At 47.1% G+C, this 13,778-nt stretch overlaps 1 protein-coding gene across 1 annotated transcript in view; it reads right to left on the bottom strand.

The window, feature by feature from the left end:
• Positions 1 to 246: 246 nt before the first annotated feature.
• Positions 247 to 13,778, bottom strand: part of slc17a8 (solute carrier family 17 member 8) — a 74,065-nt gene continuing 60,533 nt past the window's right edge. The window contains exons 10-12 of the mRNA XM_070901554.1: positions 10,329 to 10,439; positions 5,720 to 5,847; positions 247 to 1,816 (exon numbers count right to left, since the gene is read on the bottom strand). Coding sequence (XP_070757655.1) covers positions 1,463 to 1,816; positions 5,720 to 5,847; positions 10,329 to 10,439 — 593 coding nt within the window. The 3' untranslated portion in view covers positions 247 to 1,462. The remainder of the gene's footprint in view (positions 1,817 to 5,719; positions 5,848 to 10,328; positions 10,440 to 13,778) is intronic.

The raw sequence follows: 13,778 nt of genomic DNA, 5'->3' as shown, positions 1-13,778 counted from the left end.
CTCCCTCAGTACTGCTCCTCCGACAGTTCTGCATTGGAGTACCAGCCTGGATTTTTGTGCTCAAGTCTCTGGAGTGGGACTTGAACGCACAACCTTCTGACTCAGAGGCACAGGAACTAACTTACTTATCATTTCAGCTTCTCCGCATCATGTAATTTCAAAAATGTCCCAGTGCCTGACACAGTGCTTGTTTATTACTGTTATAATAATCACACCAAGATCAATAAATCCATACTTGCTCACATCAAAGTTCAATCAGTTTAACATCAATAATAGTATGCATGGGCTGTATGGACACAAGTGGTCCTGTAAGCCGATCAGAACACAAACTGTGACATGGTTTAACATGCTATTAAGTTTAACATTACAGCATTCATTCCTGAACTGAAATAATAACACAACATCATTCTGAAGAATCACTTGATTCCGCCACCTCACCCCCACCATCTCCCTTGCCCCGCGAGGTTTTAATCGCTGGTACAGGAACAGTCAGTTTTGGGAAGAGGTTTTGACATGGGCAAAATTCATGCCTTTTATCCGCCTATGTGGGTCATATATGACAACATACAAGCACAATATGGTTTATTTTCATTTACCCTGAATGATTTTCTCCATTCAAGTCTGAGGGGTGACCTAACAAAGGTCTTTAAAATCATGAAGGGGTTTGATAAGGTAGACATAGAGGTGTGTTCACTTGTGGGGAGAGTAAAAAAACTAGAGGCCATAAATATAAGACAGTCACTAATAAATCCAATGGGGAATTCAGGAGAAACTTCTTTACCCAGAGATGGAACTCGCTGCCACAGGGAGTGGTTGAGGCGAATAGTATCGATTCATTTAAGGGGAGGCTAGACAAATATACGAGGGAGAAGGGAATAGAAGGATATGCTTTTTTCCATTCATTCCGGCATGTGGACGTCACTGCCAAGGCCGGCATTTATTGCCCATCCCTAATTGCCCCTTGAGAAGGTGGTGGTGAGCCGCCTTCTTGAACTGCTGCAGTCCGTGTGGTGAAGGTGCTCCCACAGTGCTGTTAGGGAGGGAGTTCCAGGATTGTGACCCAGCGACGATGAAGGAACAGCCGATATATTTTTAAGTCAGGATGGTGTGTGACTTGGAGGGGGACTATGCTGATGGGGTTAGATGCAGAAAGGTGTGAGGAGGCTCGTGTGGAACATAAATAACGGCACAGACCAGTTGGGCCAAATGGCCTGTTTCTGTGCTGTGAATTCTATCTAATATAACTTTCATCCAGGGCCAAATTCTTGGTGAGTATTTATAGTCACCAGTAACTAATTGTACAATTTGAGGGACAGCCATTTCTACAACTGTAATCTTAGAAAAGGGCAACAATTTTTATGAAGTTGTTATATATGACGTTTATAAGCCAATAAAACCGATTCTGTCTTGAACTTTGATATTTAGTCCAATTGTCACAGCATGTAGTGCGGATCACGTGATCTCATTGTGACATATCTCGAAAGTCCCCATTTTCACAGTGAGAACTGTTCTGATCTTCTACCAATTCCTCGTGTGCTTTTCCTCGTTTCTTTCTCCAGCTCTCTTTCCGGGCTCCGTTGATTTGGCTTGTAGCACCATACGAGGTTTTCTTCTTTGGACTGATGTAGCTTTCATCGTTCAGCTCCGTCTCCTCCGCCAGTTCGTCCTGCTCAATGAAGCCACACTTGTCGTCACTTGTCGTCTCGGGGTCCGCCCAGTCCTGCTTCTCCCCCGAGGCAAAGATTCCGTAGAATATCACCCCGCTGTAGTGGACCATCGAGGCAATCACAAATACGTTCTGCCACTCCTCACGGGTCTGAAGGAAATCAATTACAAACATGTAAGCAAAACATGATGGCTTTCTATAAAGAAAGGAAGGAAGAGAAAAGGAAGAGGGAAGGAAGGGAGGATGGGAAGAAGGAAGGGAAGAAGGGAGGGAGGAAGGGAGCGAAGGAGGGAAGGGGGGAGGTTGGGAGGAAGGGAAGAAAGAAGGAAGGAAGGAAGGAAGATGAGAGAAAGAAAGAAAGAGAGAAAGGAAGAAAGAGAGAAAGAGAGAGAGAAAGAAAGAGAGAAAGAAAGAAAGAAAAGAAGGAAAGAAAGAAAGAGAGTAAGTTCTGACAGAAGTGAGAGTGCTAGCCACTGAGTCATGGCTGACACCTTAAGGTGTGTGAACAAGAGGTACAGAAAAGGATACTATGGTCTACACCAATTTGGATCAACTGTTCATTTCATATTTTTAAATTAAGATTAAAATATTACTCCAATGGCAGGAACCATAAGAACATAGAACATAACATAAGAATTAGGAACAGGAGTAGGCCATCTAGCCCCTCGAGCCTGCTCTGCCATTCAACAAGATCATGGCTGATCTGGCCGTGGACTCAGCTCCACTTACCCGCCCACTCCCCGTAACCCTTAATTCCCTTATTGGTTAAAAATCTATCTATCTGTGACTTGAATACATTCAATGAGCTAGCCTCAACTGCTTCCTTGGGCAGAGAATTCCACAGATTCACAACCCTCTGGGAGAAGAAATTCCTTCTCAACTCGGTTTTAAATGGGCTCCCCCGTATTTTGAGGCTGTGCCCCCTAGTTCTAGTCTCCCTGACCAGTGGAAACAACCTCTCTGCCTCTATCTTGTCGATCCCTTTCATTATTTTAAATGTTTCTATAAGATCACCCCTCATCCTTCTGAACTCCAACGAGTAAAGACCCAGTCTACTCAATCTATCATCATAAGGTAATCCCCTCATCTCCGGAATCAGCCTCGTGAATCATCTCTGTACCACCTCCAAAGCTAGTATATCCTTCCTTAAGTAAGGTGACCAAAACTGCATGCAGTACTCCAGGTGCAGCCTCACCAATACCCTGTACAGTTGCAGCAACACCTCCCTGCTTTTGTACTCCATCCCTCTCGCAATGAAGGCCAGCATTCCATTTGCCTTCCTGATTACCTGCTGTACCTGCAAACTAACTTTTTGGGATCCATGCACAAGGACCCCCAGGTCCCTCTGCATCTCAGCATGTTGTAATTTCTCCCCATTCAAATAATATTCCCTTTTACTGTTTTTTTCCCCAAGGTGGATGACTTCACACTTTCCGACATTGTATTCCATCTGCCAAACCTTAGCCCATTCGCTTAACCTATCTAAATCTCTTTGCAGCCTTTCTGTGTCCTCTACACAACCCACTTTCCCACTAATCTTTGTGTCATCTGCAAATTTTGTTACACTACACTCTGTCCCCTCTTCCAGGTCATCTATGTATATTGTAAACAGTTGTGGTCCCAGCACCGATCCCTGTGACACACCACTAACAACCGATTTCCAACCCGAAAAGGACCCATTTATCCCGACTCTCTGCTTTCTGTTCGCCAGCCAATTCTCTATCCATGCTAATACATTTCCACTGACTCCGCGTATCTTTATTTTCTGCAGTAACCTTTGGTGTGGCACCTTATCGAATGCCTTTTGAAAATCTAAATACACCACATCCATCGGTATACCTCTATCTACCATGCTCGTTATATCCTCAAAGAATTCCAGTAAGTTAATTAAACATGATTTCCCTTTCATGAATCCATGCTGCGTCTGCTTGATTGCACTATTCCTATCTAGATGTCCCGCTATTTCTTCCTTAATGATAGTTTCAAGCATTTTCCCCACTACAGATGTTAAACTAACCGGCCTATAGTTACCTGCCTTTTGTTTGCCCCCTTTTTTAAACAGAGGCGTTACATTAGCTGCTTTCCAATCCGCTGGTACCTCCCCAGAGTCCAGAGAACTTTGGTAGATTATAACGAATGCATCTGCTATAACTTCCGCCATCTCTTTTAATACCCTGGGATACATTTCATCAGGACCAGGGAACTTGTCTACCTTGAGTCCCATTAGCCTGTCCAGCACTACCCCCCTAGTGAAAGTGATTGTCTCAAGGTCCTCCCTTCCCACATTCCTTTGACCAGCAATTTTTGGCATGGTTTTTGTGTCTTCCACTGTGAAGACCGAAGCAAAATAATTGTTTAAGGTCTCAACCATTTCCACATTTCCCATTATTAAATCCCCCTTCTCATCTTCTAAGGGACCAACATTTACTCTAGTCACTCTTTTCCGTTTTATATATCTGTAAAAGCTTTTACTATCCGTTTTTATGTTTTGCGCATGTTTACCTTCGTAATCTATCTTTCCTTTCTTTATTGCTTTCTTAGTCATTCTTTGCTGTTGTTTAAAATTTTCCCAATCTTCTATTTTCTCACTAACCTTGGCCACCTTATACGCATTGGTTTTTAATTTGATACTCTCCTTTATTTCCTTGGTTACCCACAGCTGGTTATCCCTTCTCTTACCGCCCTTCTTTTTCACTGGAATATATTTTTGTTGAGCACTATGAAAGAGCTCCTTAAAAGTTCTCCACTGTTCCTCAATTGTGCCGTTTAGTCTGTGTTTCCAGTCTACTTTAGCCAACTTTGCCCTCATCCCATTGTAGTCCCCTTTGTTTACGCATAGTACGCTCGTTTGAGACACTACTTCCTCATCCTCAATCTGTATTACAAATTCAACCATACTGTGATCACTCATTCCGAGAGGATCGTTTACTTGGAGATTGTTTATTATTCCTGTCTCAACACAGAGGACCAGATCTAAGATAGCTTGCTCCCTTGTAGGTTCTGTAACATACTGTTCTAAGAAACAATCCCGTATGCATTCTATGAATTCCTCCTCCAGGCTACCCCGTGCGATTTGATTTAACCAATCGATATGTAGGTTAAAATCCCCCATGGTTACTGCCGTTCCTTTTTCACATGCCTCCATTATTCCCTTGTGGTGCTGTTGTGTTGTTACTTGTACCCTCCTCCGCACACAAACGTTGTGAGGTGTGTGAACCTTTGGCCCCTTTAACACGACAGTAACGAGATCAGCAGTTGCGTTTTGCAGACGCAACACGCACTGGCTTAATGAATTCATAGAATCATAGAATCACACAGTGCAGAAGGAGGCCATTCGGCCCAGCGTGCCTGTGCCGGCTCTGTGAACAAGCGATCCAATGAGTCCCACTCCCCCCTGCTCTTTCCCCACAGCCCTGCACATTTTTCTTTGCAAATTCCTTTAATGAGTTACTATTCAATTTTCTACCATCACCCTTTCATAAGATCATTGACATTTACAGCACGGAAGGAGGCCATTTCGGCCCATCGTGTCTGTGCCGGCCGACAAAGAGCTATCCATTTTCCAGCTCCTGATCCGTAGCTCTGTAGGTTATGACACTTCAAGTGCACATCCAGGTACTTTCCAAATGTGGTGAGGGTTTCTGCCTCTACCATCCTTTCAGGCAGTGCATTCCAGAAGAAAAAAATTCTCCTTATCTTTCGGTTAGATTTATTGCCAATTACTTTACATCTGTGCCCTCTGGTTACCGGACCTCCTGCCAGTGGAACCGTTTCTCTCTATCTACTCTTTCAAAACCTCCTTATAATGTTGAACACCTCTGGTAAATCTTCCCTTAACCTTCTCTGCTTGAAGGAGAACAACCCCAGCTTCTCCAGTATCTCCACATCACTGAAGTCCCTCATCCCTGGAACCATTCTCGTAAATTTTCTCTGCAATCTCTCTAGAGCCTTGGCATCCTTCCTCAAGTGTGATTCCCACAATGGGACGCAGTACTCCAGCCAAGCAACGGAAGGAAATTGTCAGTCAGAAACCGAGGGTAAGTTTGGTTATACCTTGTGTATCGTCATTGCTCCGACGATTAATGGGCAGATCATTCCTGACAGGGTCCCCACACCGTTGGATATGCCCATCAGAATGCTGGCATAGCGGGGCGCGATGTCCAAATGGTTCACATTGAATCCTGAATTCAACAACAATAGAACATAATCCGAATCAGATGGGAATGGAGTGTATCGACATTTCATTGCAACACGTGAATGGTGCTCAACAGTTGAATGAGCTTCCCTTTGCCCCAAGGATACCTGCAAACACATGGCAATAGTTGGAGGGCCCGATTTTCGGCAAGGCCCCCGCCCGCCCAAGTGCCGCCCAAAGTGCCGCCGATGGCCGCCGAGATGCCGGACGGTACTTTGGGCGGGATAATCATGGCCGAGGTCCCTCGAAGGTCGGCAGGCGACAAATGAAAGACGTACGCCGCCAATCTGGGCGGCAGCGGGCGGGAGGTCTCATTCTCGCCGGCAGAGGCACTTGCCGCCCAAGTGCCGCCGAGGATGGAGTCGGGCCCCACGGAGGGCCGGAGACCCGAAAAAAGAACAACAGCAAAAAAATGTAAAAAAGTATCGGAAGACCTTCAGGGGACCCCATCCAGGTAAGTCGCTGTGGAAAAAAAGTATTGAAATGTTCACTTACCTTTTTTTCAGGATCTTTAGCCTCACCGTCGGGCACAGACCAGCCTCCAGCCGGCGGTCCGCCCCCGTTCTGCCACCAACTCCCGCCGACTCCCGCCCGCAGGAATCTGGGAGCTCGGCGGGCGGGAGGTCAGTTGGGTCACTCGGCCGTCCGCTGACGTCAGTGGGCGGTTCCCAGCGGCTCTCCCCTCCCGCCCGCTCCAGACCACCCCCAAAGTGGCACTGGGCGGATCTTAGGAGTAATGTCGGCGGCAGTGGGCGGAGATGTGCTGAAAATCGGCCCCTGAGGTTTTGAAGATCCATTGCTCGGGAATCTCATTGGAGGTGACTGATCGAAATTTCACCCTGGAACTGACCTGCATTATATTGCACCTTTAACGTAGTAAAACACCCCAAGGCGCTTTCACGGGAGCGTTATCCAACAGAATTCAACATCGAGCCACATAAGGAGATATCAGGACAGGTGACCAAAAGCTTGGTTAAAGAGGGAGGCTTTAAGGCACGTCTTAAAGGAGGGGAGAGAGGCGGAGAGGTTTAGGGAGGGAATTCCAGATCTTGGAGCCCCGGCAGCTTGGATAAGATGCTTTCACCTTACAATGGTGATCACCGGGCTGAGTGCTTCCAATTTCAGTCTCGCCTCCGAGGACAAAAGGGGAAGACCCAGCCGAATGCGGCACTGTCGGGAAATCTCAGGCGCGCAGAACCGTGAGCTGTCATCGGCCATGGACGGGTGCTCTCCCTGGGAGCATACAACTGCACAATCGCCTTTACTGTCCCAGCCCGAGAGTCCTGCAACGGATCACTTGGCACTAGCGTTGCAGAATATGCCGTGTGTCCATAAGAACATAAGAAATAGAAGCAGGAGTCGGCCATTCGGCCCCTCGAGCCTGCTCCGCCATTTAATAAGATCACGGCTGATCTTCGACCTCAACTCCACTTTCCCGCCCGATCCCCATATCTCTCGATTCCCCTAGACTCCAAAAATCTATCAATCATAGCCTTGAATATACTCAGAGACTCAGCATCCACAGCCCTCTGGGGCTGAGAATTCCAAAGATTCACCAACCTCTGAGTGAAGACATTCCTCCTCATCTCAGTCCTAAATGGCCGACCCCTTATCCTGAGACTGTGACCCCTGGTTCTAGACACTTCAGCCAGGGGGGGAAACATTCTCTCAGCATCTACCCTGTCAATCCCCCTCAGAGTTTTGTGTGTTTCAATGAGGTCACCTCCCATTCTTCTAAACTCCAGAGATTATGGGCCCCTTCTACACAATCTCTCCTCATAAGGCAGCCCTCTCATCCAGGAATCAATCTCCTGGGATGGTGAGGAGGACGTTCTCAATTTCACATCCCCGAGAGAGGATGCTCCAAGATGTATTCTTTACTAATCTTGTTCTTCCTCCCCCCTCCTCCCACTCCCAGTTTTCTTCCACTATCTTATTTGTTCCCTCGAATCATTCGATGATACCGCACAGGAGGAGGCCATTCGGCCCATCGTGCCTGTGCCGACAATTAGTGCCTGCTCCTGCCCCAATGCCTTGTAAATTTTTCCTTTTCAAGTATTTATCCAATTCCCTTTTGAAAGTTACTGTTGAATCTGCTCCCATCGCTTCAGGCAGCGCGTTCCAGATCACAACAACTCGCTGTGTAAAAACATTCTCCTCCTCTCCCCCTCTGGTTCTTTTGCCGATCACCTTAAATCTGTGTCCGTCTGGTTACCGACCCTCCTGTCACTGTAAATAGTTTCTCCTTATTTAGAATATGAGTCTGTGATTTTTTTCATACAAGAACAAAATTAATGTCCGACTGAAGTTATCACGAGCTCACAATTGGAGCAGTACTATTGCCTACCTGGTGTGTGTCAAGGCTAGATTTTCAATCCAGCGGAGGTTTGCAATCGCAGGGAGCGCAGGTGGGAGCATCTGGGCTGTGATGCTTGGCTTATCTCCACCTCTGACCCATTCACCATTCAAGCACGGCTTTCCCACTGGGAGCCTTGAATTCACTCTGTGATTCACGCATCATGGAGAGGGAGTCACAGCCTCAGCTACCACACGTGTGAAGTCTTCCGCTACTGATCCCCGCTCTGCTGCCACGTAGGAAGCCATTCGGTCATAGAAACATACAGCGCAGAAGGAGGCCATTCGGCCCATCGTGCCTGTGCTGGCTTTGTGAAAGAGCGATCCAATTAATCCCACTCCCCCCGCTCTTTCTCCATAGCCCTGCACATTTATTTTCCTTTTCAAGCATTTTGGAAGTGTTAACAAGGCAAGAAAAAGCACAATAAATGGTAGGAAGCTGAGAAGTGTAGAGGAACAGGTAGATAGGATGAGAGAGCTGTCTTACGATGAGAGGTTGTGTAGATTGGGCCTATACTCTCTGGAGTTTAGAAGAATGATCTCATTGAGACATACCAGGTTCTGAGGGGGATTGACAGGGTAGATGCTGAGAGGTTGTTTCCCCCTGGCTGGGGAGTCTAGAACCAGGGGGCATGAAACGTTAACTCTGCTTTCTCTCCATAGATGCTGTCTGACCTGCTGAGAGTTCCAGCATTTTCTGTTTTTATTCCAGATTCCAGCATCCGCGGTATTTTGCTTTTGTCTCAGGATAAGGGGTTGGCTATTTAGGACAGAGATGAGGAGGAATTTCTTCACTCAGAGGGTCGTGAATCTTTGAAATTCTCTGCCCCAGAGGGCTGTGGATGCTGTGTCTCTGAATATATTCAAGGATGAGACTGAGAGATTTTTGAAGTTTAGGGGAATCGAGGGATTATGGAGGTCGAACGGGAAAGTGGAGTTTAGGTTGAAGATCAGTCATGATCTTATTGAATGGCAGACCAGACTCGAGGGGTCGAATGGCCTACTCCTGCTCCTATTTCTTATGTTCTTATAAGGTGGTTAAGAAGACATACTTTCATTATTAGTTGCGGCATAGAATACAAGAGCAGGGAGGTTATGCTAGAACTGCATAAAACACTAGTTAGGCCACAGCTGGAGTACTGCGTGCAGTTCTAGTCACCACATTACAGGAAAGATGTGATTGCACTGGAGAGGGTGCAGTGGAGATGTTGCCAGGACTGGATCGTTTTAGCTATGACGATAGATTGAATAGGCTGGGGTTGTTTCTTTGGAACAGAGGCTGAGGGGAGACTTAATTGAGGTGTATAAAATTATGAGGGGCCTGGGTAGAGTGGATGGGAAGGACCTGTTTCCCTTGGCAGAGGCTTTAATAACCAGGGGGCATAAATTGAAAGTAATTGGTAGGAGGTTTAGGGGGGAGTTGAGGGGAAACATTTCTTCCCCCAGAGGGTGGTGGGGGTCTGGAACTCACTGCCTGAAAGGGCGGTAGAGGCAGAAACTCTCATCACATTTTAAAAGTACTTGAATGTACGCTTGAAGTGGTGTAACCTGCAGGGCTACGGACCAAGAGCTGGAAAGTGGGATTAGGCTGGGTAGCTCTTTGTCGGCCAGCACGGACACCATGGGCCGAATGGCCTCCTTCTGTGCCATAAAGGTCTATGATATATACACATACACATGTGCGTGGACAATATATACACACATGCACATACACAGAAAAAGACATACATTTGACTTGCTGATATATGCACTCATATATACAAGCTCACGTACACAAAGATATTTATACACATGCGCATATCTACGCACAGATCAATACAGAGCATTAAACAATGGGAAATAATGGATTCGATTGGACACAGATCAACAGCAACAACTGGCATTTGTATAGCACCTTTAATGTAATAAAGCATCCCAAGGCGCTTCACTGGAGTGTTATAAGACAAAAAATGAATTTGACAATGAGTCACATAAGAATAAATTATGGCAGGTGACCAACAGCTTGGTCAAAGAGGTAGGTTTTAAGGAGCACCTTAAAGGAGGAAAGAGAGATAGAGAGGCGGAGAGGTTTAGGCAGAGAGTTCCAGAGACTAATAATAAAAGATAACCCACCTGAAATCGCGAATCCACTAAATCCAACTGCGAGCACCAGGAAGGAGATCGCGACCCCCCTGGTGTGGGAATAACCAACAACCAGCAACAAGGTAGCCTCCATACCGAAGCCTGTGAAAAATTAAACTTCACATCAGTGACTGGAATCATCAATTCAACCTATATCCAACACTCACACCAAGTCCCGCTCACCCAGCACCCCCTGTACTCACTGCCCGTGTCCTAACTCACACCAAGTCCCGCTCACCCATCACCCCCTGTGCTCGCTGACCTACACTGGCTCCCGGTTAAGCAACGCCTCGATTTTAAAATTGGCACCCTTCTTGTCAAACCCCTCCAGGGACTCGGTCCCGCCCTATCTCTGTAACTTCCTCCAGCCCTACAAACCCTGTGAGATCTCTGCGCTCTTCTAATTCTGATCTCGGGTGCACCCCTGATTTTCATCGCACACCATTGAACATAATCCTAGAAATTTACAGCACAGAAGGAGGTCATTTCGGCCCATCGTGTCCGCACCGGCCGACAAAGAGCTATCCAGCCTAATCCCACTTTCCAGCTCTAGGTCCGTAGCCCTGTAGGTTGCGGCACTTCAAGTGCACATCCAAGTACTTTTTAAATGTGGTGAGGGTTTCTGCCTCTACCACCTTTTCAGGCCGTGAGTTCCAGACCCTCACTGCCCTCTGGGTGAAGAAATTTCCCCTCATATCCTCTCTTAACCTCCTAGCAATGACTTTAAATCTGTGAATTTTAATCACTGAATGCATTCTTGCAAGGAACAAGAAGCAGCCATTCAGCCCCTTAAGCCTATTCCGCCATTCAATGAGATCATGGTTGATCTGCGACCTAACTGCATATACCTGTGGCCGTGCCTTCAGCTGCCTGGACTCTAAGCTCTGGAATTCACTCCATAAACCTCCCCGCCTCTCTTTCCTCCTTTAAGATGCTCCTTAAAACCTACCTTTTTGACCAAGCTTCTGGTCACCAATCATAGGGCTTTCCTATGAGCCCCTCAACGCTCGGTTGCCCGCTCAGAAAAACCACTAACGTTTGGTGAGTAACGCTGGTGAGAATTTCCACTTTTATGTTTAAACTAATTCAAACGAATCGCCCAGTGAGAAAATGGGCGCTACACCTTTATTGTCGGTGGTTTTCTCAGCGGTTAGTGGGAAATAAGTAAAATGGGCAGTTCTTGCCGGAATGGACGGTAAGTATTTAAAATTTAGTCCGAGGCTGTGGTTGGGCCTAGGGAGGAGGGAAAACTTTAAAAAAAATGTCAATGAAAAAAAACGTACAAAGCATTCCCAAGACACTTTTACATCTGATCGCTATTTTAAAATTTTAAAAAAATACAGAACCTTTAACTTATTTTTCTTTGCAGAGTACTTTAGGACCAAGATGAGGAGAAACTTCTTCACTCAGAGAATTGTGAACCTGTGGAATTCTTTACCACAGGAAGTTGTTGAGGCCAGTTTAGATATATTCAAAAGGGAGTTAGATGTGGCCCTTACGGCGAAAGGGATCAGGGGGTATGGAGAGAAAGCAGGAATGGGGTACTGAAGTTGCATGATCAGCCATGATCATATTGAATGGCGGTGCAGGCTCGAAGGGCCAAATGGCCTGCTCCTGCACCTATTTTCTGTGTTTCTATGTTTCTATGTTAGTGACCTACTGCTCTGTTTAAGCAGCTTTTACAGGGCGGTTCCCTCGGGGATCTGGACGTCGGCGGTTGAGGCCAAACTTATGCGCTGGCGATTTTTTTCGGCAGTTTGATCCTGGCGGGCGTCTTCAGATTTGGGCACTACTAATAAAAAAATGAATGGGGAAACTTTCGCCGGGCGAAAAAACAGCTGTACCGCCAAGAAAATCGCCGGTAACCCGCCAAAAATGACAGGAAAATCTAGCCCATAATATATCATCTGGCTCTACATTTGTTTGGTAGCGCTCCTGTGAGTGCCTTGGGATGATTTTAGTATGTTGTAAATCGGCAATGGTGTCATGAACGGTAACTCTGTCCAGGCTAACTCCCTTTTGCCCGCGGCCGTGAGATTATTGACGCCCCACACAAGTGCCGACGGGAGGTGTTTATAAACTGGGCTGCTGCTTTTTTGAGCGGACGCTGGCGTAACCCGTGCGTGCGTGCGCCCAGGTGGCCAGACAGCTCAGGCGGGCGCAGCATTCCCCCGCGGGCGTTCACCATTCACACGCCTCTCCCCTCTGCGGGGCCGTGCTACTAATCGTTGGCGGAGAGGGTCAAAGACGAGGATGAGGAAGTGGCAAAACATGTGTTCCTGGCACCGTTGGGAGCTGCCCACTTTTGGGTGATTGTCTGGTCAGAAACAGCACGGTGGGGCAGCGTCTGTCCACGCCCTCTCGGGCCACCACACTTTAGGAAGGACGTCGAGGCCTCAGAGAGGGAGCGGAGGAGATTGACCAGAATGGGCCACAGGGAGGAGGGACCTCAGTTATGTGGCGAGACTGGAGAAGCCGGGATTGTTCTCCTTTGAGCAGAGAAGGCTAAGAGGAGATTTACTAGCGATGTTTGATATTATCAGAGTTTTGATAGAGTAGATAGGGAGAAACTGGCAGTAGGGTCGGTAACCAGGGGACACAGAGTTAAAGCGATTGGCAAAAGAACCAGAGTTGAGATGAGGAGAATGCTTTTACGCAGCGAGTTGCTGTGCTCTGGAACACGCTGCCTGAAAGGGCGGTGGGAGCAGATTCAATAGTAACTTTCAAAAGGGAATTGTGCAAATTCTTAGAAAGGAAAATGTGCAGGGCTGTGGGAAAAGAGCAGAAGGAGTGGGACTAACTGGATCGCTCTTTCACAGAGCTGGCACAGGCACGATGGGCCGAATGGCCTCCTTCTGTGCTGTAAGAATCTGTGATTCTACATCATTTGACAAAGGTAGACAGACGTTGAAGGCGATACGATGTAAAGGTCAGTTCTGCCGGCATCAGACTGCCAGTGGTTGTCATGGAGAAAGCTAACACGGCCATTGTCTTGTCAAAAGACTCCAGACATTTCATTGTGTCTCAGAAATAGACTGAAGGCCATCGCTGAGATTGGCTGGACTCAGATCGGAATGGCGATCTGTCAGAGGGCGAATGTTAAGCAGCTTCACTGCTGGTACGGACCCTGACTCAGGACAGAGTGAAGCATCGGGAGCAGAGGTCAGTCAAGGTTACGGGGTCAGAGAGGGGGAAGCCCCCTCCTACTGGTCAAATGCCTGCCATGTGATTCTACGGGTTCAGAAGGTTAACCGTTATCAACATGATTCCATTTGTGGGGAGTCCAACACCGGGGGCCATCAATATAAGACAGTCAGCAAGAAATCCACTAGGGAATTCAGGAGAAACTTCTTTACCCAGAGAGTGATGAGAATAAGAACATAAGAACATAAGAAATAGGAGCAGGATTAGACCATTTGGCCCCCCGAGCCTGCTCCACCA

This window comes from Pristiophorus japonicus, chromosome 15 (assembly GCF_044704955.1).
Source record: "Pristiophorus japonicus isolate sPriJap1 chromosome 15, sPriJap1.hap1, whole genome shotgun sequence".
In the NCBI taxonomy this organism is placed as follows: Eukaryota; Metazoa; Chordata; class Chondrichthyes; family Pristiophoridae; genus Pristiophorus; species Pristiophorus japonicus.
This window is presented reverse-complemented; position numbering and strand designations above follow the sequence as displayed.